Raw genomic sequence first — 22951 nt, 5'->3', positions numbered from 1 at the left:
ACCTTCCCATCTTCTTCCTCTTCTGTCTCCCTCCTTCCTCCTTCTCTATGTAACCTGACCTTTACCCTCAGCTTTGCCTCCATTGGGTTCAGTCTCTATATGGTCCCATCTTCCCACGAGCGTATAGGGCAGAGGGCAGGCCTGTAGCATCCTCAAAGTCTCTGGCACTGGTTCTCCAGTGTTCTCAGGACTTCCTTCCCCTTACCCACAGGGTACAATGCAAACACCAAAGGTTGCTCCAGGGCAGTGACAAGTGTTAAATAGTTTCAGATCCAAGGAGAAAAGGAAACGCTATAACAAACACAAGAGGGAGGAGCAGAAGTACAGTGAGTTCCCTCCCCTCCCCCAACCCTTACAGTCTCTTACAAACAGATCTAGAAACACACCAGATTGCATTCTAATGGGAAAATTCAAGGGAAAAAATTTCAGTGAGCCGTTTATCCAGCCCAGGTTGGCACAGAATCATGCACAGAGACCCTGAGGGTGGGCTGGCCACTCCAGCCCAAGGGAAAGACAGTGCCCAAAGGCAATCCACATATAAATTCTAAGACTTCCTGCAGACTGTGGAAACAGGTGCCACCTGGCAACTTTGTTGCCCCCATCCACTTCTAGGTCACAGACTCAAGTAGAATGGGGAAGGACAGTAAGGATGTAAGGACAGTCACAGGCCCTAAATGGGCTGTCTACTGAGCAAGAAGAACGTTCAGATGTAGCGATGTGCCTGGAGCCCAGAACTGGAATCAGGCCTCAGTTCCAACTTCCAGCCCAATATGAAGCCTGCAGACAAATAACCAGGGCAGAAATCCCAGACCAAAGGGAAGCCTAAAGGGCAGACTGAGTCCAGAAGCACTCTATACTTGCTCAGACCCAAACCAAGGTTAGGAATCTGCAGAGACCAGCCTGAGGGAGTTGGGAGGAGGGGCAGAGATCAGATGTTGTCCTAGATCAGACCACTTCAGGAGCACTGAAAGCTTATGGGTCCCCAACATTAGAACCTAGAATAACAACCCTTAATACCCCAAGAAAGCAGCAACAGGAGCAGCCCAGCCTTTCCCTCTATAAGTGTGGCAGGGTGGGACAACTAGGTGGTGCAGTGAGTAGAGCACTGGCCCTGGAGTCAGGAGGACCTGAATTCAAATTTGGCTCCAGACACTTGACACACTTACTAGCTGTGTGACCTTGGGCAAGTCACTTAATCCCAATTGCCCTACCTTCCTCCCACAAAAAAAAAAATACAAAAAAAAAAAAAAAGAAGCGTGGCAGGGCCCAGCCCTAAAATACAGTCCCAAGTCAGGAAGCAGGCTAGAAGAATGAGCAAACAAAAAAAGAACCCCACCATAACGAGCTAGTATGGTGGCAGAGACCCTCACAAGCCCAGAAAGAGAATGACTTCAAACCATCTATAAGTAATGCCTTAGAGAAAAACACAGTTTGGGCACAAACTCAACTCAAATTTCTTAAAGAGATAAAGTGAAAGTTAAAAAAAGAGTTAGAAAAAAAAATTTATCAATGAAATGAGAACACCAGAGGAAAAAATTGCAAAAGTACTGAGAGCTATGGAAGAAAGGATTAGTAAGGAAATTAACATCTTAGCACAAAAGGTATAAAACCTACCCAAGCAACAAACTTCCTAAAAATTCAAGTGGACCAAAGAGAAGCCAGAGACTCCATGAGACAACAAGAAATAGTAAAACAAAATCAAAAGGCTGGAAAAAATAGAAGAAAATGTGAAGTCTGTCAGAACAAAAACTCACCTAGAAAACTGATCAAGGAGAAAAATGTAAGAAATCACTGCACTGCCTGAACATCATGATCAAAAAAAGAGCCTCGATATCATATTTCAACAAATCTTAAAAGAAAACTGCCAAGATCCTTGAGAACCAGAGGGTAAAGTAGAAAGAGAAAGAACCTACCAGTCACCTCCAAAAAGGAGCCCACAAATGAAAACTCCCAGGAATATTACAGACAAAATCCAGAGCTTCCACATCAAAAAAAAAAAATGACTGCAAAGAGTTAGAAAGAATTCAAATAGAAGGAGCCAAAGTCAGGATCACACAGGATTTAGCAGCCATCATGATGCAGGAGCGCAGAGTTTGTAATCTGATACTTTTATTTTTTTTTTCACTTTTTAAAATTTATTTAATATATTTAGTTTTCAGCATTGATTTTCACAAAAGTTTGAATTACAAATATTTTCCCCATTTCTACCCTCCCCCAAACTCCAAGATGGCATATATTCTGGTTGTCCCGTTTCCCAGTCAGCCCTCCCATCTGTCACCCCACTCCCCTCCTGTCCCCCTTTCCCTTCTTGTAGGGCAAGATAAATTTCTATGCCCCATTGCCTGTGTATCTTGTTTCCTAGTTGCATGAAAAAACTTTTTTTGTTGTTGTTGTTTTTGAACATCTGTTTTTAAAACTTTGAGTTCCAAATTCTCTCCCCTTTGCCCTCCCTACCCACCGTCCCTAAGAAGGCAAGCAATTCAACATAGGCCACATGCGTATCATTATGTAAAACCCTTCCACAATACTCATGTTGTGAAAGGTTAACCATATTTTGCTCCTTCCTAACCTATCCCCCTTTATTGAATTTTCTCCCTTGACCCTGTCCCTTTTTGAAAATGTTTGTTTTTGATGTGATCTGATACTTTAGAAGGCTTATCCTAGAATAACTTATCCAACAAAATTAAGTATAATGCTATAGGGGGAAAAACTGGACCTCTAATGAATTAGAGGACTTCTAAACATTCCTGATGAAAAGACCAGTTTTTAAATGCAAACATAAGAATAAAGAAAAACATAAAAAGATAAACCTAAATGAACAATGATAACAGACTAAACAAGGATAAAACTGCTTACATTCAAATATGAGGAGATGATCCATGTGTCCCCTCTGATCCCTATTATCATTAGGGGTGAGAGGGAGTCTAATTAGAAAAGGCCCAGGAGGGTTTTGCTATGCCTTGATGATTCTAAAAGAAGACTGGAAAGAGAGAGGAAGAGGAATATACTGGGGGAAGGGGTGGGGGAAGAAGGGAAAGGAAGGGTTCACAAGTAGACATCTATATAAAAAGGAGGAGGGGGTGGGAGAAGTGGCTGACTCTCTGAGAACTTCACTCTTACCAAAACTGGTCAAAGGAGAGAACAGCACACTCATACACTCACACACACATACATACATACATACACATACACACACACACACACACACACACACACACACATAGAGTTGAGTATTAAAATACATTTCTGTCAACACAGAAACAGGAGGAAAAGAAGAAAAGGGAAAAAGCGGAATTAAAAGGAGGGATAATTTCTAAGCAAAACAAACTCTAAGCATCTACACAAATATTTACAGCATCTCATACTGTTGTGACAAAGGATGGGAATCCGAGGGGCTGCCCATCAAGTGGGGAATGGCTGAACAAATTATGGTATATGAATGTGGTAGAATTCTATTGTGTGGGGCAGCTAGGTGGCGAAGTGAGTAGAGCACAGACCCTGGAGTCAGGAGGACCCAAGTTCAAATTCGGTCTCAGACACTTGACGTTTGTACTAGCCGTGTGACCTTGGGCAAGTCACTTAACCCCAACTGCCCTGCCAAAAAAACAAAACAAAACAAAAAAAAGAATTCTATTGTGCAACAAGAAATGATGAGAGGGATGGTTTCAGAAAAACCTGGGAAGACTTGTATGAACTAATGCAGTTGATGAAGTGAGCAGAACCAGAACAATTTATACAATGAGAACACTATGGTGAAGACAAACAATTCTGAAAGAATTAGCAACTCTGATGAGTGCAATGACAAACCACAATTTCAGAGGACTCATGATGAAACAGGCCACCTACCTCCTGATACAGAGAGATGAAGGACTCAGTAAAACATATTTTTTTTTTGTGGCCAATGCAGAAACTTATTTTGCTGAACTATATATGTAACAAGGCTTGTTTTTTTTTTTTCTTTTATTGTCAACTAGGGGTGGGGATGTTGGAATGGGAGGGAGAAAAGGTTTTTTTTCCCACTGATTGAAAACATGTATCAAACCCAACTCAACACCACCACCACCAACAATAATGTCAGCTACTGTTTAGGGCTGGATCCGTCTTGTGATGAAAGGTGTTGGTGCTGTGGCTGAATGGGGCCGGGATGAGGACTGGGACTGGACCCAGGATTTCTCTAGTCCAGGGAAACCTCAGATGAGTAAACTCTCTCCCCCAGCGCAGGGAAATATCTCTCTACAGTTAGTTTTAGAGGGCTGCCTGGATCCTTGAGAAGTGAAGACCTTTCCCTAGGGTCACATGGCCAGGAGGGGTCAGAGGAGGACTCGAATCCAGGGCTTCCTAGTCCCGAGGCCAGCTCTGTCCCCTCTACACAGAGCACTGTTGGCAGTCTTCCCCCCAGACATCAATCAAACATTAACAATTGAGAAGGGCAGGAACCCATGTCTGTGGACAGATAAAAGGCCTCCAGGGCCCTGCCCACACTGCATGCTGCTCTGTTTGTGTCCTACAAGACCCCATTATTGCTATGCAGATGGTCAGCCCACAGGGGTACAGAGCAGGCCTTACTGAATCTTTCCATCTCCCCAGGATGCAGCATGGGGCTCTGCAAGGAGCAGATGCTTTATCAATCTGATGCTGCTGCCTGGTATGACTGATCCAAGCTGAGAAAGCTGAGGGCCTCCTTCCTCACAGGCTGGCCTGACCACGTGCACCAACCATGAACCTGAGATCGAAGCCCAGCCTCCCTCCCTTACCTTCTATGTACTTGACTAGCCTCTGCGGAGGCAACAGGGGGAATCGGACGGGCTCCAGGATTTCAACCACATGCTTCTTCCTCCTGCCCAGGTCCTTCAGAACCCACTGCATGGCAGCCAAGAACACCTGGTACTCATCTTCAATGCTCAGTTCCTCACTTCTCAAAATCTTAATCAGCTGATCCTTGGTCAGTGCCAAAAACTCTTCCCCGCCGCTCACCTCCAAGAAATGCACATGGATGTAGTTCTCCGTGAATTCAAGCAGGTCATGGCAGGCAATCTGCTCTGAGAACTGGAAGATGCCGATGCAATTGGACGGTTCTACTTGTCCTTTCAGAAATTCACAGCACAGGTCCACCACCTCGGTCAGCTGGAGCATGTCAGCAGCCACGATCAGCTCCTGAACATTGTTCACCCCAATGTTCACCACACCTGGAGGAGGGGGAAGAGGACAAAAGGGGCATCAGGTGTGAGGGTGCACTCTGTGCACCAAGCCCAGCCAGACCTAAGGCTCCAGAGAGAAGCTAGGAGCATAACACTGGGCACTATGAAGGTCCCAGTCCCAACATGAGGCCTTCAAGATCAGGAGATAGCGCTCCATGCCTGTCTCTCTTCTTAGATAGCATCTGGTTACGTACAGATCATCACACTGGGAGCCCCCTGAGGGCAGGAGCCTATCTCTGTATCCCCAGAGCTTACCCCAGTGCCTGACACACAGCAAGTACTTAACGCTTGTGGACTGACTGATATATGTCAAAGTCTAGAGAGCGTTGGGACAGGGGGCACCTGGAGAAAGCCCAGATACAACATTCTCCCTGATGTTCCAGTTTGGGTCCCTAGAAGGCGGGACTGACTGGCTCTTGGATTTGTAAAGGAAGCCTCCCCCAGGCCCTCTTGACTCCAGCACCTTCCCCTGCCTTCTTCCTACTTATCCTGTAGACACCTTGCTTTGTGTATATCCATCTGCTGGCTGTCTCCCCCACTACACTGTGAGTTTCCCCAGGGCTGGGACTGTCTTTCGCCTCTTTTTGTATTGTCTGGGCCAAGCACAATGCCCTACACAAAGCAGGTAATTAGTAGATATTTGACGGACTGACTGAAGAGCAAGGAAAGGATGTGCAGAGGTGGAAATGGGCATGACATGCAGAAGCCTGAAGCACCAGCACTGAGCAGATGCCTTTGCAAATAGTAAGCACGTCAGACAAGCTGCAATGAAGGGCGGCCACCAGCGAACCTAAACAAGATTCAGCTATACAGGGAAAGGCTTTTTTTATCTGTTCTGGGTCGTGTTCCAGATGCCTCGGGCGGCGGGGCAGGCAGTCTGGTGTCACCTGAGGACCCCTCCTCAGAATCCATGTTTTTAAATACAAACAAGATAATAAATTAAGGAAATTAATTAAACAGAAATAGTTATCAAAGTTGTTGTGGGGTTTAAAGGTCACAGACCCCTTGGTGAAAACTTCTGCCTGTGTGCTGAGGATTTCAGCACCTCATACTCCCAAATCCTTCAAGAATCTGTGACAACATCAAGGTGGGCAGCCACTCCCCCATCCTCGAGCTCTGGCTGCTGGGACCAGCACAGGCCTGAACCTGTCTGCGTTAGTCTAGACCCCTCTGCCCAGGCCTGGTGCCCCCTGCCCCCATTGGATGGGGGCTCCTAGGGCTTGCAGGGCCCTCAATAGCCCTGATCATCTCTCTATTCCAATGGAGCATCAGAAGATGGCTTCACAGATCCCCACACCACTGAGCAAGTAGGGACCTCAGGGGCACATAGCCTGACCACTTGGCTCCTGAACAAAGAGGCTCTTCCACCCCTTCCCACAAGTGGTGAGCCAACTGTGGCATACAGAGCTCTGGTAAGGAGGAGCTCACTGGCTCACTGATTCGATGTCTAGGTAGCTGTCCTTACTGAGAGGTATTCAGGGCCTCTCTGCCCCTTCCCCCACCGCCTCTGGTTCTACCCTATGGGGCCAAGCAGAACAAAGCTCACCCCTCCTGATACTTAAAGGAGGCCATCATGTTCCCCTTGAGCCTCGTCTTCTCTGAGATGGGCAACTCCCTCAATCAGTCCTCATGTGATGTGGATCTGAGGCCCTGCTCCACCCTGGCTGCCCTCCTTCGGACACTCTGCAACTCATCAATGCATTCTGAAACCTTTGTGCCCAGAGCTGAGCCTGGTGCTCCCGATGGGGTCTGACCAGGGTGGAGGCCAGCAGGACTGAGGCCTCCTTAGCCCTGGACAAGCTGCCTCTCCGAACGTAGACTTAGATTACGATCACTTTCTTGGCTGCCACCAGACACTGCTGACCTACATGGAACCATCAGTCTACACTCTTCAGATGATTTGAGGACACCAGAGGGAGGAGAGGCTCTTTGAAATGTCTTGTTGGACATGGAGGAGCCCACAGAGTGGCCACACCAAAGACAGTTTGAAGAAGCAAGCCAGAGATGCAGCTAACCAGGGACTGGGGGAAAAACCAAGATGCACGTCCCTGGAGAGAAGCCTAGCAGCTACAGGGTCCTCCACGGAGCCTCATGGAGAGTTGGCTGGCTGGTCTGTTCTTCAAGCATTTTTAGAAAGAAAATGGGAAGGATACACAATGACATCTCCAAGCCTGCAAATAACCCCAAATCGCTTTGGCCAGCAGGGCACTGAGCTGATTAAGAACCCATAAAACCAGGGACTATGTGAGTGGCCAAAGGGAAAGGGATGAGTTGGTCCAGGCCAGGCCAGGACCTGCAGAGGAACTGGCCCCAGAAGGTCAGGGGGATAGGGAACTCCTGGGGAAGCTCGAACCCCCACCCATGCAGATGAGCACCTTTTAGGTAATTCTAGTCTCACAGAGCTCCCCAGCACACTGAGAGGTTAAGGACTTGCCCAGGGTCATACAGCCAGGGTGTGAGAGTAAGAATGTGGACCTAAGTCTTCCTGGCTCTAAGGTCACATCTCTGTCCACTATTCCAGGGCGGTCTCAGTTCAATCCTACAAGCATCAATTAAGTGCCTATTGTGTGCCAGGCACTGTGCAAGAGATACAAGGACAAAAGCCAAGCAAACAATAAAAGATTCCATGTGAATAAATAAAAGATGGTTAACAGGACAATATTCCCGGCCACAGGGATTAAATGATGGGCTGTGAGCCACCAGAGGAAAGAGATCCAGGAATCCTTGCAAATGGCTCCCTGGGCCTCTGTAGCCAAAGAAGCCAAAGACTGAGCAGGCACCAGGAGGCTGGGCACAGAAAGCAGGCAAAATCCACTGTTAGGAATCAGCCAGGCAATAAGCATTTATTAAGCACCTACTTTGCCTACAAAATAGGCAAAAGACAGTCCCTGCCCTCAAGGAGCTCTCAGTGGAATGGGGGAGACAACAAGCAAACAACTGTACAAACAAGCTCTAGACAAGACAAGGAGGAAAAAATCAACAGAGGAGGGCACTAGAATGAGGAGGGGCTGGGAAAGGTTCCTGTAGCAGGTGGGATTTCAGCTGAAGGCAGCGGGTGAAGCCAAGAGGGGGAGATAAGGAGGGAGGATGTCCCAGGCATAGGAGGTGGCCAGGGACAACACCCAGAGAAGAGATAGAGGGCCTTGTTTGTAGAAGAGCCAAATGTCAGTGAGTCCAAGACCATGCGTCTGGTTGGGGGGAGTGGCGGCCCACAGAAGAAGAGGTATAGGAAATGTGGGGATTGCAGAGACTCAACGAAGGCTGGGAGAAATCACAGCAGGGTATACTGCTGCTGAGGGGAGAACCCAGCCTTACTGCCAAATCCCAAATTCTGAGGGTGCGTACCACATCACCAGGCAACACAAACAAATTCAAGAATGGCTTAGGCCAGGGGCTGTTTTACCTTTTTGTGTGTGTTGGGTCCCCCTGGGTTATCTGGTGAAGCCTTCTCAGAATTGGGTTTTTAAATAATTGAAAGAATTGCTAGATTTTAGTCAGAGGTTAGTGAAGAAAAAAAGATATCTTTTTTCCTCATCCAATCTCATGGGTTCCCTGAGATCTATATACCCAAAGAACCCCTGGCTTAGAAAAATTCCTGATACCTTCCAAGGTAGCCTATCCCACTCTTGCTGTTGCAAAGTTCTTCCTCACCTCCAGGCTAAGTCCTCCTGTAGGCAGCTTTCCCCCATTGTGCCTGGTCCCACCCTGAAGCAGAAGCAGACTGCTCTCTCCTTCCAATGTTTGCCATGACCACACATATATAATCTATATCACATTGCTTGTCTTCTCAAGGACAGGAGTGTGGAGAGAGGGAGAGAAATCTGAACCCTAACATTTTAAAAATGAGTATTAAAAATTTTTCTGCATGTAAGTAGAAAAAAATAGAAATTTTAAAAGAATAAATTAATAAGAAAAATTCCCGGATCTGTAACAACCAAAGAGGGAAACTGAGGGATATTTGGGACAAAGCAGGAGATGGCAAAGAGAAAGCACCTCTCTTGAGGACCTGACCAGAGACCAAAGGCCTAAAGGCCTTTGGACCCCACACTCTAGACGCAATCAGCCAACAGTGCTGACAATGTAACAGCCTTGTTTCCTCATCTCCACCAAGGCCAGCTCTCACAGGCCCTAAGAAAGAAGTGGGGAAGCTGAAAGAAAAACCCTACCCCAAAGAACTGCAGGACCTTAAGAACACAACCCTTCCTGCTTCATCCAAAGACCCCAAGGTGCGGTCCTAGGTGGGGGGAGGGGGAGGACAGGATGATTCTAGCTAAGCTCAGCCCTTCCCTAGTGTCCTATTTAGGGACAAAGCAGTTCCCCAAATCAACGCAGCCCCTTCCCTCAGAAACAACCTAAGGAGCGTTAAGAGAGAAGGCAGGGGAAGTGCCCGGGGCCAGACTCAGCATGCCAGCTGGCACCCTCCCTGTCCTCCAGGGCAGCCTGTGCCACGGTGGCTACCTGTATAGATGAAATCCAGAAGAGTCTGGAAAATTCCTGCTTCGATGCCCAGGATCTGCACCTCATCCTTGCAGGATTCCTTCATTCCCCCAGTGAAGAGGGCAGCAAAGTAGGGGCTGCTGGCAGCCAGCACCAGCCGGTGCACGCGGAACTCAGCCTCTCCCACCTGCAGTTGCACGTCGCAGAAATCCTGCCCGCTCCGCATCTCATTAATCTGGGCCAGGATGATCTGGGCATGTCTGTCGGACGAGAAGGTGCTATCAGCCGCCTTTGGCCCCACCTCACAAGCCATGGTTCAAGGTGACCCGGCCCCTCAGCTGCTTTCCTGCTGGAAGAAAAGGAAGAGACCCAGTCAGTGAGCAGCGTGCCCTCATGCCCGATAGCTGGCCAGACGCATAGCCAGCCCAGAAGCAGCTGAACTGGCCTGAGGACAGACATGGGGACCACCGCATCCTGGGGGGTCCCTACTGTGTGCCAAGTTTTGTGCTAAGCAATCTACAAATATCTCCTGGGATTCTCATGACAATCTTGCAAGGCAGGCACCGCTATTGTTCCCATGGTGAAGAAACTGAGGCAAAGAGAGTTAAGTTACTGCCTAGGGACCCACAGCTAGCAAGTGTCTGAGGCTGGATTCGAACTCAGGTCTCCCTAAGTTCAGGCCGCAAGCTCTATCCCCTGTGCCACCTATGACAGAGGGGCCTCTGGAGGCTGCAAATAACAACAGCCAACATTTATAAAGACCTTACTATATGCCACAGCTTTACAATGATTATTCCATTTGACCATCACAATAACCCCAGCAGGTAGGTGCTATTATCCCTATTTTATGTATGAGGAAACTGAGGCAAACAGCAACCAAGTGACTTGTCCAAGGTCCCTGAGCTAGTACGTGTCTGAGGCTAGATTTGAACTCAGGTCTTTTTGACTCCAGATGCGGCCCTCTGTCCAAAGACTGAGCAGGCACCTCTAATATGATAGACAGAGGCCCTGAAGACTGCAAAGGATCTGAGGAGAGCTCTGAATCTAGGTCATCTCTGAGATGAGTCCCCACCAAGGGGGCCTCCAACCTCTGCTTGAAGACCTCCAAGGATGGGGAGCTCACTACCTCCCAAGGTAGCCTATCCTACTCTTGCTGCTGCAAAGCTCTTCCTCCCCTAAAGGCTAAGTCCACCTGCAAGCAGCTTTCCCCCATCCTGCCTGGTCCTGCCCTTAGGGGCAAAGCAGAGCCAGACTACTCCCTCCTTCAGATACCAAAGCACAGCTCTCATGTCCAGTCTAGCCTTCTCCTCCCTAGGTTAGACAATCCCAGCTCCTCACAGGACATGGACTCCAGGCCCTTTCCCAGCCTCTGGACTTTCTCTAGTCCATCAATGTCCCAGGCAAGGCTCCCAGGATGTAGGTAAGCTGACGAGTGGTCATTCTCCACACGGCTGACAAACTGACCCTTTAGGCCACTGTACATTGGCCTGAGGCTTGCTGTCTGGTTTGTTGACACCACTAGCCCCCCTAAAGGCTACATTTGTCCCTCCTCCCATGACACAGCTGACAGGCTACTTCCTGCAGGTAATTCCTGTCAGCAGACCTATGGTCTGGACAGCCCTCCCCACCCCCACCCCCAAGTAAGGGAGAGCTAGCCATACTGGGGACTGAGTCCAGGAGAAAGGGCATCACATGCCACCTCAGCTCCCATGTGAAGGGAGAGGGAAAGCTGCTCCTGCCAGGGGCATAAACTAAAACCTCACAGGTGAGTGGTCTGAGCTGTGGACTATAACCTGGGGCACGGCTCAAGGGGTGGGCTTGGGGACCTCTACTCCCTTTCCACAAGAGTGACAGAATGGATTTTTAAAATAATCATTTCACACAGACTCGGGGTAGGGGGAGACAGGGTCTTGTTGGACCACAAGCCCAAGTCAACATGAGTGGTATGGCAGCCCAAAATGCTAATGAGACTGGGCAGAGCTTCCAGGAATATGCGCATCCCTCCATTTTCAATGCTGCTCAGACCTGATCTAAAGGGCTGTGTTTAGTCTGGGCACCCCATAAGGAAGGACCAAGACAAGCTGTGGCACCCTAAGGAAGTAGGGTGGATGACACTTAGAGCTATCAGGTCTGCCAAGCATTTTACTGACAAGCTCCCCAGAGGTCAGGGCTAGCATTATCCCCTTTTTACAGATAAGGAAACTGAGTCTTGGAGAGGTTTAATGACTTGTCCAAGGTCACATAACTACTAAATGTCAGAGCCAACATCTGAACCCAGGTCCTTCCTGACTCCAAGTCCAGGGCTGGATGGTGCTGTGGGTAGAGCTCCCATCCTGGAGTCAGGAACACATAGGTTCAGATCCAGCCCCAGACATTCAACAGCAGTTGTATGACCCTGGGCAAGTCACTTAACTTGTTTCCCTCAGTTTCCTATTATGTAAAATGGGAATGATAGCAGAACCTGCTTTGCAGGGTTGTTGTGAGGATGAAATATTTGTAAAGACTTTACAAACCTCAGAGTGCTACAGAAATGTGAGCTATTATAATGTTGTTATGTTATGCCCTGCCCCCCCCTCCAGTTTCTCCATCTTGCCCCAGCTCACCCCACTGTTTGTACCCCATCTCCACGGACCCCACTATTTGTGTTCCCTTCTCCACGGAAATAATCCTGCCTCAGCTTGTCCCACTGTTTGTGTCCCCATCTCCATGGAAATCGAATTGTGTTCTTTCCCTTTAAATACCCTTTCTCTTCCCTGGCTCGGGACTGTTCGATTTGAGTAATTACTCCAAACAGTCGCGCCCTTGAAAAATTCACATCTAAATTTATATCCAGGTCTCACTTGCTTTTTTTCGGCACAATATTTCTGGAGGCCCCAGTGAGATTTGGGGGTGGCCTGTGGCACCCCCAAGACCTGGGCCAAGAAGGGTCTTGTCCTCTGGTAGTGGGCATCTCCTCATCTGGACCTCTAAGGGGAGCCGGCCTCTGAGACATTAATAAATGGCTTTTAGGCCAGACGTGCCAGAGCCCCAAGAACTCAAGAGGGAGGAGAACTAACCCACCCCCGACGCCGACCTGCCCTCTATTCAGACTTCTGTGGATCCAGACCTCTAGGGGAATCGGTCTCTGAGATGTTCCAGAGCCCCAGAGGGTAAGTTGAGTCAGGTTTCTGTTTTCCGGTTTCTGGTGGGAATTCCCTTCTGGTTCTGGTGGAGATTCGGAGCCAAATGCGGCTTAAGTGGTCAGTAAGGCGGGGAGACAGACCTAATTAGTCTGACAGGGCCTCCCTTCTGAAGAAGCACTGATCTCCCGGGCATGTTAGAGACGTCTAGCCTCTGCCCGTTCTGGTTTCTGGTATCTGTCCCAGGGTGTCTCTTCATTTAGTGTTTGTGTATTTTTGTCTGTTTGTGCCTGTGCATGTGTGTGTTCCTCCATGAATGAGTGAGAGTAGCCTGTTAGTCACTGCAGCAGCAGGCAGTAAACTCCCCCCTTGCCCCTTCCTATCACACTGGCATTCCTGAGGAGGGAGCTGAGCAGGCTATGTGTCTGTAGTCTGGTTAAAGTTTAACACTGTAAGGAGAAATACCCACAAGTTAAAGTCAAGTTGTGGGGGGAGATTGATTTATGTTGAAGACGGGAAAAAACAGGGTATGTGAGAAAAGAAAGCCTGAGAAGTGTTAAGACCGAGTTCTCAGGGCTCTGGCATAACTTCCACTCAAAGGCAGAGTTATGTGAGCAGAAAAACTTAAAGGTAACCACTCAGGAGAAAAATTTAAAGGTACATGGGAAAAGTTCCTTTGAACTTCTCTGCACAAAAAAAGTTTCAAGATAAGGAAGGGTTAACTCTTCCCTAAATCAAAAGGGAAACAGCTAGAGAAGTATTTTAACCCTTTTTCTGCCTACATAAAGCAGAAAAAGTTTTTGTGTAATGGGACCCAACCAGAAAAGAAGTGAAAAGTGAAGATGTGTCATTCCTAATTTAATGCTTAAGATAAATTAGAGTTCATTTTACTGCTTGTCACTAAAGTTTATGGGAAAAGGAAAGGAGAGACTGTGATAAAAGCGGAAGATTAGTAAATTAAAATCTTAAGCAAGCAGCTGAGAGTAAAAGGCTTGATAGACTGACTTAAAAACCCAATAGATGAAGTCATAGAGAGATGGAAGGGATTATGCCCACCCACCCTTTGGACTAGATCTGTGAGTAGGTACTATTAAATTTAACATGAATATTGGTCCAGTATGTCACTTTAAACTGACCTGGTTATAACAGGTGATTCCAAATTGTAATAGTATTCTTAATTGTAAAAGTGTTTAGCATATTGATTGGCAAATACAAACATTCAAGTTAAATAGAATTGCTTCATATGTGAATTTTCTCAGATGTGAAGTTTGTGTCAATGGTGATAAGATGAATGTGGAAATACATCTAGCCAGTTTGGTGATCAATTAATTATGATTTTAAAAGGTTGACATCTGTTTATGGTATTGTTGTGTTTCTAAAATTTTGTCATGTTGCTTGGTAACAACTGTTAGGTTCACCTGTGTTGTTAGAGAAACAATTTCTCTAAGTGTTGTTAGATTGACAATTGTACTGTTGAAATAATGAATGGATTAGGAAACTGTTAAGTCATTTCATATGACCATGTCTTTTAAAGAAGTTTAATTTAAGAAGTTATAAACTTCCAGGTTTTGTAGTAGTAGTACTGCAACACCTATTTGTACAATAAGTTGGGAAAAGCCTGCAAGTGGAAGTTTTTACTGAAAGAAAGAGAACAGTGGAGTCAGAAACTAGCTGACCTCTGAACCTGGCTTTTAAAGTCAGTAGAACTAATTTTTAATAATTGGCTTTTAGGATATTTTTTAAAAATTAAAATTTGAGGGGGTGGAGCCAAGATGGCAGCTAGAAACCAGGGACTAGCGTGAGCTCCCTGCCAAGTCCCTCCAAAAACCTATAAAAATGGCTCTGAACCAATTCTAGAACTGCAGAACCCACAAAATAGCAGAGGGAAGCAGGGCTCCAGCCAAGGACAGCCTGGATGGCTGCTGGGTAAGGTCTTTCGTGCATGGAGCTGGGAGCAGAGCAGAGTGGAGCAGAGCCCAGCGTGGGCCGCGGGGACCAACCAGACCAGGAGCCGGGTGGAGCGGGCCCTAGCGCACTGAATCAGTGAGCTGTGGCAGTTGTCAGACTTCTCAACCCACAAACACCAAAGACAACAGAGAAGAATTGCAGAACCCACAAAACAGCAGAGGGAAGCAGGGCTGTAGCCCAGGACAGCCTGGATTGTCTCTGGGTAAGGTCTACCCCACATGGAGCTGGGAGTGGAGTGGAGCAGAGCCCAGCATGGGCGGTGTAGACCAACCAGACCAGGAGCCAGGCAGAGCGTACCCTAGCGCCCTGAATCAGTGAGCTGCAGCAGTCACCAGACTTCTCAACCCACAAACACCAAAGACAACAGAAAAGGTTAGTGGGAAAAGCTGCTGGGGACAGGGGGATAGAGTTCGCTGTTCAGCCACCACCCCGGGGGGCAGTGGAGGTGGGGCAGCTACAGAACTACAGCTGCAGTTCCTTCCAGCCCCAGGCCCACCTGGCGGGAGGAATTAAGTGGCAGATCAGAGCAGGAGTGCAGAGCCTGCTGAAGATCTAAGTCCAGTGCAGGTTGGGGGTTCTTGGGGAAGGAGGAGTGCTGGTGTGGCAGAGCTGGCTGTAATAGCTCTGAAATCAACAGCACATCCCCCCAAGCTTGGAACATAGTACTCTTTACTCTACAAGCAGTCATACCCTGCTGAAAAACTTAAGGGTCAAGTGAGTTGGCTGGGAACATGGCCAGGCAGCGAAAACGCACCCAGATTCAGTCTCAGACTTGGGAATCTTTCTTTGGTGACAAAGAAGATGAAAACATACAGCCAGAAGAAGTCAACAAAGTCAAAGAGCCCACACCAAAAGCCTCCAAGAAAAACATGAACTGGTCTCAGGCCATGGAAGAGCTCAAAAAGGAGTTGGAAAAGCAAGTTAGAGAAGTAGAGGAAAAACTGGGAAGAGAAATGAGAAGGATGCGAGAAAACCATGAAAAACAAGTCAATGACTTGCTAAAGGAGACCCAAAAATATACTGAAAAATATACTGAAGAAAACAACACCTTAAAAAATAGACTAACTCAAATGGCAAAAGAGCTCCAAAAAGCCAATGAGGAGAAGAATGCCTTGAAAGGCAGAATTACCCAAATGGAAAAGGAGGTCCAAAAGACCACTGAAGAAAATACTACCTTAAAAATTAGATTGGAGCAAGTGGAAGCTAGTGACTTGATGAGAAATCAAGATACTATAAAACAGAACCAAAGGAATGAAAAAGTGGAAGACAACGTGAAATATCTCATTGGAAAAACCACTGACCTGGAAAATAGATTCAGGAGAGATAATTTAAAAATTATTGGACTACCTGAAAGCCATGATCAAAAAAAGAGCCTAGATATCATCTTTCAAGAAATTATCAAGAAGAACTGCCCTGATATTCTAGAGTCACAGGGCAAAACAGAAATTGAAAGAATCCACCGATCGCCTCCTCAAATAGATCCCAAAAAGAAATCTCCTAGGAATATTGTCACCAAACTCCAGAGCTCCCAGATCAAGGAGAAAATACTTCAAGCAGCCAGAAAGAAACAATTTGAGTATTGTGGAAACACAATCAGAATAACCCAAGATCTAGCAGCTTCTACATTAAGAGATCGAAGAGCTTGGAATACGATATTCTGGGGGTCAATGGCACTAGAATTAAAACCAAGAATCACCTACCCAGCAAAACTGAGTATCATGCTCCAAGGCCAAATATGGACTTTCAATAAAATAGAGGACTTTGAAGCTTTCTCGGTGAAAAGACCAGAGCTGAATAGAAAATCTCTCCTCCAGTGACCCTCCCCCAGGACCCAAAAACTGCTTTTCTGGCCTCCAGACGGATTCATTCTCTTTCCTCAGTAGCTCTCCATATTTCCCACCTCAAGGAGGCTGGCATCCTTGTCCCGTGCTGGTCCCCCTGGAACACCCCTCTGCTTCCTGTTAAAAAGCCTGGCACTTCTGGCTTTTGGCCAGTGCAAGATCTTCGGGAGGTCAATAAGCCATCCTTACACCCTCCTCAGCCTCTTGCTACCCACCCACACTGTGTATACTGTCTTGGACCTTAAGGACGCTTTCTTCTCCATTCCTTTGGCTCCTGCAAGTCAGCCCCTTTCGCTTTTACCTGAGTCGACCCTTCTTCGAGCTTCTCTGACCAGCTGACCTGGACAAGGTTGCCTCAGGGTTTCAAAAATTCCCCCACCCTTTTTTATGAAGCCCTCCACCGGAATCTCTTGCCTTTCTGGGAATCTAACCCTTCTTGCTCCCTCATTCAGTATGTTAATGATCTCTTGTTAGCTATATCTACCGAGGACGGTTGCTTTCAAGCTACTCACTCTCTTCTGTCTCTTTTAAATTCCCTCGGCTACTGCGCAGATCTGCTGCACCTCTGTTTCCTACCTTGGGCACTGCCTTGAGGCTGGAAATCTCTGTCTGTCTCTCTCTCTCTTAAGCTTGTAACCAGGCCACCCTAAACATTCCTGTTCCTACAACCAAGAAGTATGTCCGTGAACTGCTGGATCCTTGGGTTTGCTGACCTTGCTAAACCCCTTTACTCTTCTACTGCTGGGTCTGGCCCTCTAGTCTGGACCCCGGTGGAACAAAACTCCTTTGACTCCCTAAAAAGGTCCCTCACCTCTGCCCCTGTGTTTGCTCTCCCTGACATCACTAAGCCCTTTCATCTTTTTGTGGTAGATCAGCCCCCGCCCTACCCTTTCTAAGTCTTCTCCCTTTAACCCTGCACACTCCTTCCTGACTTCGATGATTTTTCTGCCTATTTACAAAGAACAGGGCCCCCTCACATCTACTTATCCACTGCCCGGGCCATCAACTTGGTGACTCCCCTGAAGCAATTGGCAACCACGCAGCCGATGCCGCTGCCCCAGGCAGCATCCCTCTCGGAAGCCTCCCCCCTTCTTCTTGTTTCAGACCCCCTCCCCTCTGCCACCCCTCCTCCCTCCTATTCACTTTCACAGCCAAAAGAAAAAAGGGGGGGAAGAAGAAGTCTGGGTGGTGGGTTTTGGGAGACGGCCAAATTTCCTAGGGTATAGCCAGAGCTCTGGTCAGGTTGAATGAGCAAACTGCACCCTTAAAGAGTTTCAGGAGAACTGGGTCACTCTGCTCCCTCTGGCCCTGCTCCGCAGCCGATGCACCCCTAATAAACTAGGTTTGACCCCTTTGAAATTCTTTTTGGGCAGCCCGCTCCTATTAATGCTTCCCTCATTAAGTTCCTACGGGGTCTGCAACATACCCAGTCTCAGCTTCATAAATCTATCCGGGAAGCCCCACCTACTCCAACTTCTGACCACCTCCACCCCTTCCAGCCTGGGGACTCTGTCCTAATCCAAAAACATACAGCCTCTGGTCTCAAGCCTAAGTTGAAGGGCCCTTACACTGTCATCCTGACCACCCCATCTGCATTCAAGGTTAACTCCATTCCTGTCTGGCTCCACCATAGCCGTGGGAAAGCAGTTGCATCCGCACAATGGAAGGCAGAGCCCCTCGACGACCCCCAAAGGCTAAGACTGTTCTGACCCCCCTTCTTGATCCTCCTATTACCCCCTGGTCCCTCACAATCCCCATGCTCCCAAGCTAAGCTCTACTTTGGGTAATCACTACAGGGAACAAAAAGTGCTGGACTTTCCAAAGTCACGAAGATATACATCTCCCCCTCAATACCCCTTTTCCCCAGCCAAGCCCGTTTGAGGCCCCATCAGCAGACGCAGGCTACCTGCTCTGTTCTACTTCAGGATGCCCAACTACATGTGCTTGCCTTTGTGTCATGGTCTACAACCTCCCCTCAACTGACCCTAGTGACTCCCTGTGTGTCCCAGTGGGCAGCATTGGGGACTCGGACCCGTTACTCCATATCCGTACAATCAGGTCCGACTCCTGGCACCCCAAACTCGATCTTATTGTCCTAAATCCTTTCGACCCTACCGGAGAGGCCCGGTCTCTCAGGTACTGGGACTCATTATTATCCCTTGGGTGACCATGCGGTTGCCACAAGTGGGAGAGACTGACCCTGACAGTAACCAAGAAGCCTTTACCAGGTCCCCATCCCATTGGCCCAATAGGGGACCTGGCCATCCCTGCCCCATTAGGAAACCTAGCCATCCCTGCCCCAACACCTATTACTCAGGAACCCCACACCTATCAGGTTTCCTTGCTTGCCCTTTTATCGGCTATTCATAAGACACTTAACAGTTCTAACCACATACTGGGCAAAAATTGTTGGATCTGTGTTAAGCCCCAGCCTTCTTACTATGTAGTGGTAACACCAAATGCCTCCATCACCCCTACCTCCCACACAGAAAACTGCGAGCGGAACCAACCACAGCTCACCCTTGGGGATGTGCAGGGAACAGGCCTTTGCCTTACATCATCTAACACCACTTTATCCAGTTCTCAGTATGGCTCCATTTGCAAACAAACTCAGGAGATTCAGGCCTCCAGCTCAGACTACTTCCTGGTCCCTCCAGGAGCCTGGTGGGCGTGTCACAATGGCCTTACCCAGTGTGTCTCTCCTACTGTGTTCCTCAGACACCAACAACACCCAGAAGGCCCCCCCGTGCATCTTGGTGGCCATAATTCCCCGGGTTTCCCTCCTCCTGGGTGAGGAAGGCTGGTGCTATTTTTCCCCCGAAGGGCAACAAAGTTACCGTCAAAGGCAAGCAATACCACTCCTCACCCCCATCTTAGTGGGCCTGGGGCTTGTGGGCTCTGCTGCCACTGGAACTGCAGCCCTAGTCAAAGGGGATCTCAACTGTGATGCCTTCAGTGCACAGGTAAACACTGACCTCTCCCACATAGAGCAGTCCATCTCAGTCCTAGAAAAACAAGTGGACTCGTTGGCGGAGGTGGCCCTCCAGAACCGCAGAGGCTAACAACTCTGGGGTGGAGTGGAAAAGCCTGAGGTTGGTACACCAAAATATTGTCAATAGACAAAGGAAGCTGGAAAACTCTGAGAACTGGTATCAGTCCCTGTTCCATAGATCCCCTTGGCTCACTACCCTGGTGTTGGCCCTGGTTGGTCCCCTCCTCCTCTTCATTATAGCTCTGGTTGTAGGCCCCTGCCTCGTTAATTATTTTCTGCAATTTGTCAAGTCCCGCATAAACTCTGTTAAACTGCTATTGATTAGGGATCTCCATTACCAATTTGCAAATCCCAGTCCCCCTGATGCTTGTGACAGATCCCCTGAGAATGTGTCAAAGAATTGACACACTGAAAAAAAAAGTGTGGAATGTTATGCCTTGCCACACCCCCCCTCCAGTTTCTCCATCTTGCCTCAGCTCACCCCACTGTTTGTACTCCCATCTCCACGACCCCACTGTTTGTGTTCCCTTCTCTACGGAAATAATCCTGCCTCAGCTTGTCCCACTCTTTGTGTCCCCATCTCCGTGGAAATCTAATTGTGTTCTTTCCCTTTAAGTACCCTTTCTCTTCCCTGGCTTGGGGCTGTTCGATTTGAGTAATTACTCCAAACAGTCTACGCTTGAATAAATCCACATCTAAATTTATATCCAGGTCTCACTCACTTTTTTTGGCACAACAGTTATTAATGTAACTTAGTGCTTAGTTAGCCTGGAGAAGGGAAGATTGAGGGAGGCTACATTCAAGTCAGGAGAGATTAGCCTTGACTGCTTGCGGGGAGAAGGGACAGAGAGAGGCATGATTTGGTCTAATGGCAGGGCAAACTTCCTAACAGTGAGACTGAAATGGGCTGATTCAAAGATCCCCAGAGGCCTGCAAGAAGAAGCCTGGGGTTGTTGTTAAATACAGCTTGGCCTCAATGATGCCCCTGAAAGCCCCTTTAAGGGTTACAAAGCACTTTCCTCATAAGCATCCTGGGAAGGATCTTCAAGGATTATGATCTCCACTTGTCATAAGGATATGGAGATTCAGAGTGGTGACTGATAGAATATTCATGCTTATGGACTGACTGCCCAAGTACCCAACCTGTAAGGGTCAGAGACCAGATCTGAACCAGCCTATTCTCCCCTCCACCCCTCACTGATATCCTTTCTTCCCTTCCCAGGTACCACCTCTTCCATGAAGCCTCCCAGCTTCCAACTGTCTGAGTGCTCTGGTAACATATCTTTGCCATTTCACTGGCCTTAGTGGCCTAGGTCCATGTTGTAAAGCATTCCCCCACCCCCCCCCCCATAATTTAGGTCCCTGAAAGCAGAGCTGATGGCCTATCTTTGCTTCCCCAGGGGAAAGTCCAGGTCCTTACCAACAGCTGACTCTGAGCCTCTGTAAAGTATCAGCTCTTGGACCTGGAATTCAAGGCCCTCTACAAGCTGCCCACACCTCGCCCAGAAGATTCAAGGTTGGGCTCTGCCATTAGCTCTCTGTGACCCTGAGCACTGTCATCTCCCCTGCTCTCCAGGCCTGGCTTCTCTTCTTCACCATGGGAGGGTTAGTCAGGGTGACCCCTACCACTGTCTGATGTAGGCAGGTGGGATGGTGGTGCCCCAGGGTTCTGCCCTCAGTGACTGTTGGGGGGCCTGCCCTGTCTGTGAAATGCAGATAATGCCAAGGGAGGCTCCCCTGAGGCTGAGGCTGATAACGAAATACTGGGAGGGTGGGGTGGTGGCAGGCGCTGCGTGGCCGGATCGTTCCCATTACTAAAGGCTGAGTTATCTCCCCTCCCCCCAGCTGTCAAACCAAGGGCCCCGCCCAGCCCGGTTCCCAGATGCCCACCCGGCTCGATGCCATCCTATCCCATCCGCCCATCCCCCATCAGCAGGGGCCCGGCCCCAGGGACACTGAGGAGCCAAAGGGAGCCGCCCCAGCCCTCGGGGAGCTGCCCGTCATTAGCGGTGGCTGCAGCAAGTTCCGCGGAGCCTGGAGCTGGCAGGGGCCCGCTCCCTCCTCTTACAGGGGAGGAAACTGAGGCCGAGAGCTGGAGAGGATGACACAACTTGCCCTGGGGCTCGCAGGGCGCAAGGGCCGGGGGTGAAACTACACGGAGTAGGGGGAGTGCCGGGGGCAGGGGAGGGGGTAAGGGAGGGCCTGCCAGGCGCAGGCAAAGACCCGGCGGCGGGAAATGACGCACCTTGGGGCCGCGGGTCTGCGGCCTCCATCCCAGTCCTTCTCTTTGACCCGACCTACCTGGACGGCGGTGGCAGCGGCGTCAGTGGAGGGGCTCGCGGGGACTCATCCCCGCTTCCCACGGTCACCGACACCTACGAGAGCCGGCCAGGGCCTGCCTCCGGCTGCGCACGCAGCTGGCGGGGGGGAGAGGGGGAGGGGCGAGCGAGAGGGACCTGCGCGAGGAGGAGGTGCGTCACGTGAGTGAGCCCCTCCCTCAGTGGGCGGGGATTCGGGGCGCGCAGGCGCCTGCCCGAGGTGTTGGGGGCGGAGCCCTCGGGCAGGTGCGTGCCGAACTTTCCGGGAGGAGGGGCAGCAGTCGGCGCTTTGCTCCTACCTTGCCTCAGTTTTTCCCTCCGTAAAGTGAGGAGTCGGGGCTGTCCATCTAGGATGATGTCCGTCAAAGATCGGGGCCATCCTCCACGCTTCCCTCCTCCGTGACCCCCTTCTCCCCGCCCCCATGCAGCCCCCTCCCCAGGGCAGGCCCCCCCACCATCACCTCTGGCCTTCCTTCCTCCTGCCTCCCGCCTGTCCAATCCCCACTTCGCATGGCTGCTAAAATCAGCGCCCTGAGCACGGTCAATGAACATGCATTTATTAAGTGCTTTCTGTGTGCAAAACAGCGATAAGCGCTGGGGTTACAATGAGAAAAGTCAGTCCCTGCCCCCGGGAAGCTCAGTGCTAATGGGGAGGATAGCACATGGAAGATTTTAGCTGCAGGTCAGATGGAAAAGGTCCCACAAGCTTTTAGGGACCTCAAGTTATCACCAAGGACAGAACTCTAGGTTGGAGTCAGGAAGACCTGAATTCCAATCCAGCCTCAGACAATTACTAGCTATATGTGACCCTGGGTGAGTCACTTGACCTGTTTGCCTCAGTTTCTTCATCTGTAAATTGGGGGTGATAGCACCTGCCTCTCAGAGTTGCCGTAAGAATCAAATGAGGTCATTGTAAAGGGCTTTAAAGCCTGCTGCCAGGTTACCCTTAGGATTTAGCATCAAAGCGAACGATTAATACTTCTTTAGTGTCATTTTCCCTGATGGGGTATACAAAGCGCTCAGGGAGAACTAGCACCTCTGGTGTGAGGGCTTCCCGAGACCCTTTCAGGAGTGCTCC

At 49.1% G+C, this 22951-nt stretch overlaps 1 protein-coding gene across 2 annotated transcripts in view; it reads right to left on the bottom strand.

Moving 5' to 3' along the window:
* The window catches only part of LOC118848206 (intracisternal A particle-promoted polypeptide), a 32854-nt gene extending 10813 nt beyond the window's left edge, over positions 1-22041 (bottom strand). Inside the window, exons 1-3 of one of the 2 annotated variants that reach the window (XM_036757019.1) lie at positions 21857-22041; positions 9657-9984; positions 4755-5186 (exon numbers count right to left, since the gene is read on the bottom strand). In XM_036757019.1, the coding sequence (XP_036612914.1) occupies positions 4755-5186; positions 9657-9948 (724 nt within the window). In that variant the 5' untranslated portion in view covers positions 9949-9984; positions 21857-22041. The remainder of the gene's footprint in view (positions 1-4754; positions 5187-9656; positions 9985-21856) is intronic. The other variant, XM_036757020.1, reaches the window with a different exon arrangement.
* Between the last annotated feature and the right edge of the window lie 910 nt (positions 22042-22951).

This window comes from Trichosurus vulpecula, chromosome 4 (genome assembly GCF_011100635.1).
Source record: "Trichosurus vulpecula isolate mTriVul1 chromosome 4, mTriVul1.pri, whole genome shotgun sequence".
NCBI lineage: Eukaryota > Metazoa > Chordata > Mammalia > Diprotodontia > Phalangeridae > Trichosurus > Trichosurus vulpecula.
The sequence above is the reverse complement of the archived record's forward strand: the minus strand, read 5'-3'. Positions and strand labels throughout refer to the sequence as shown.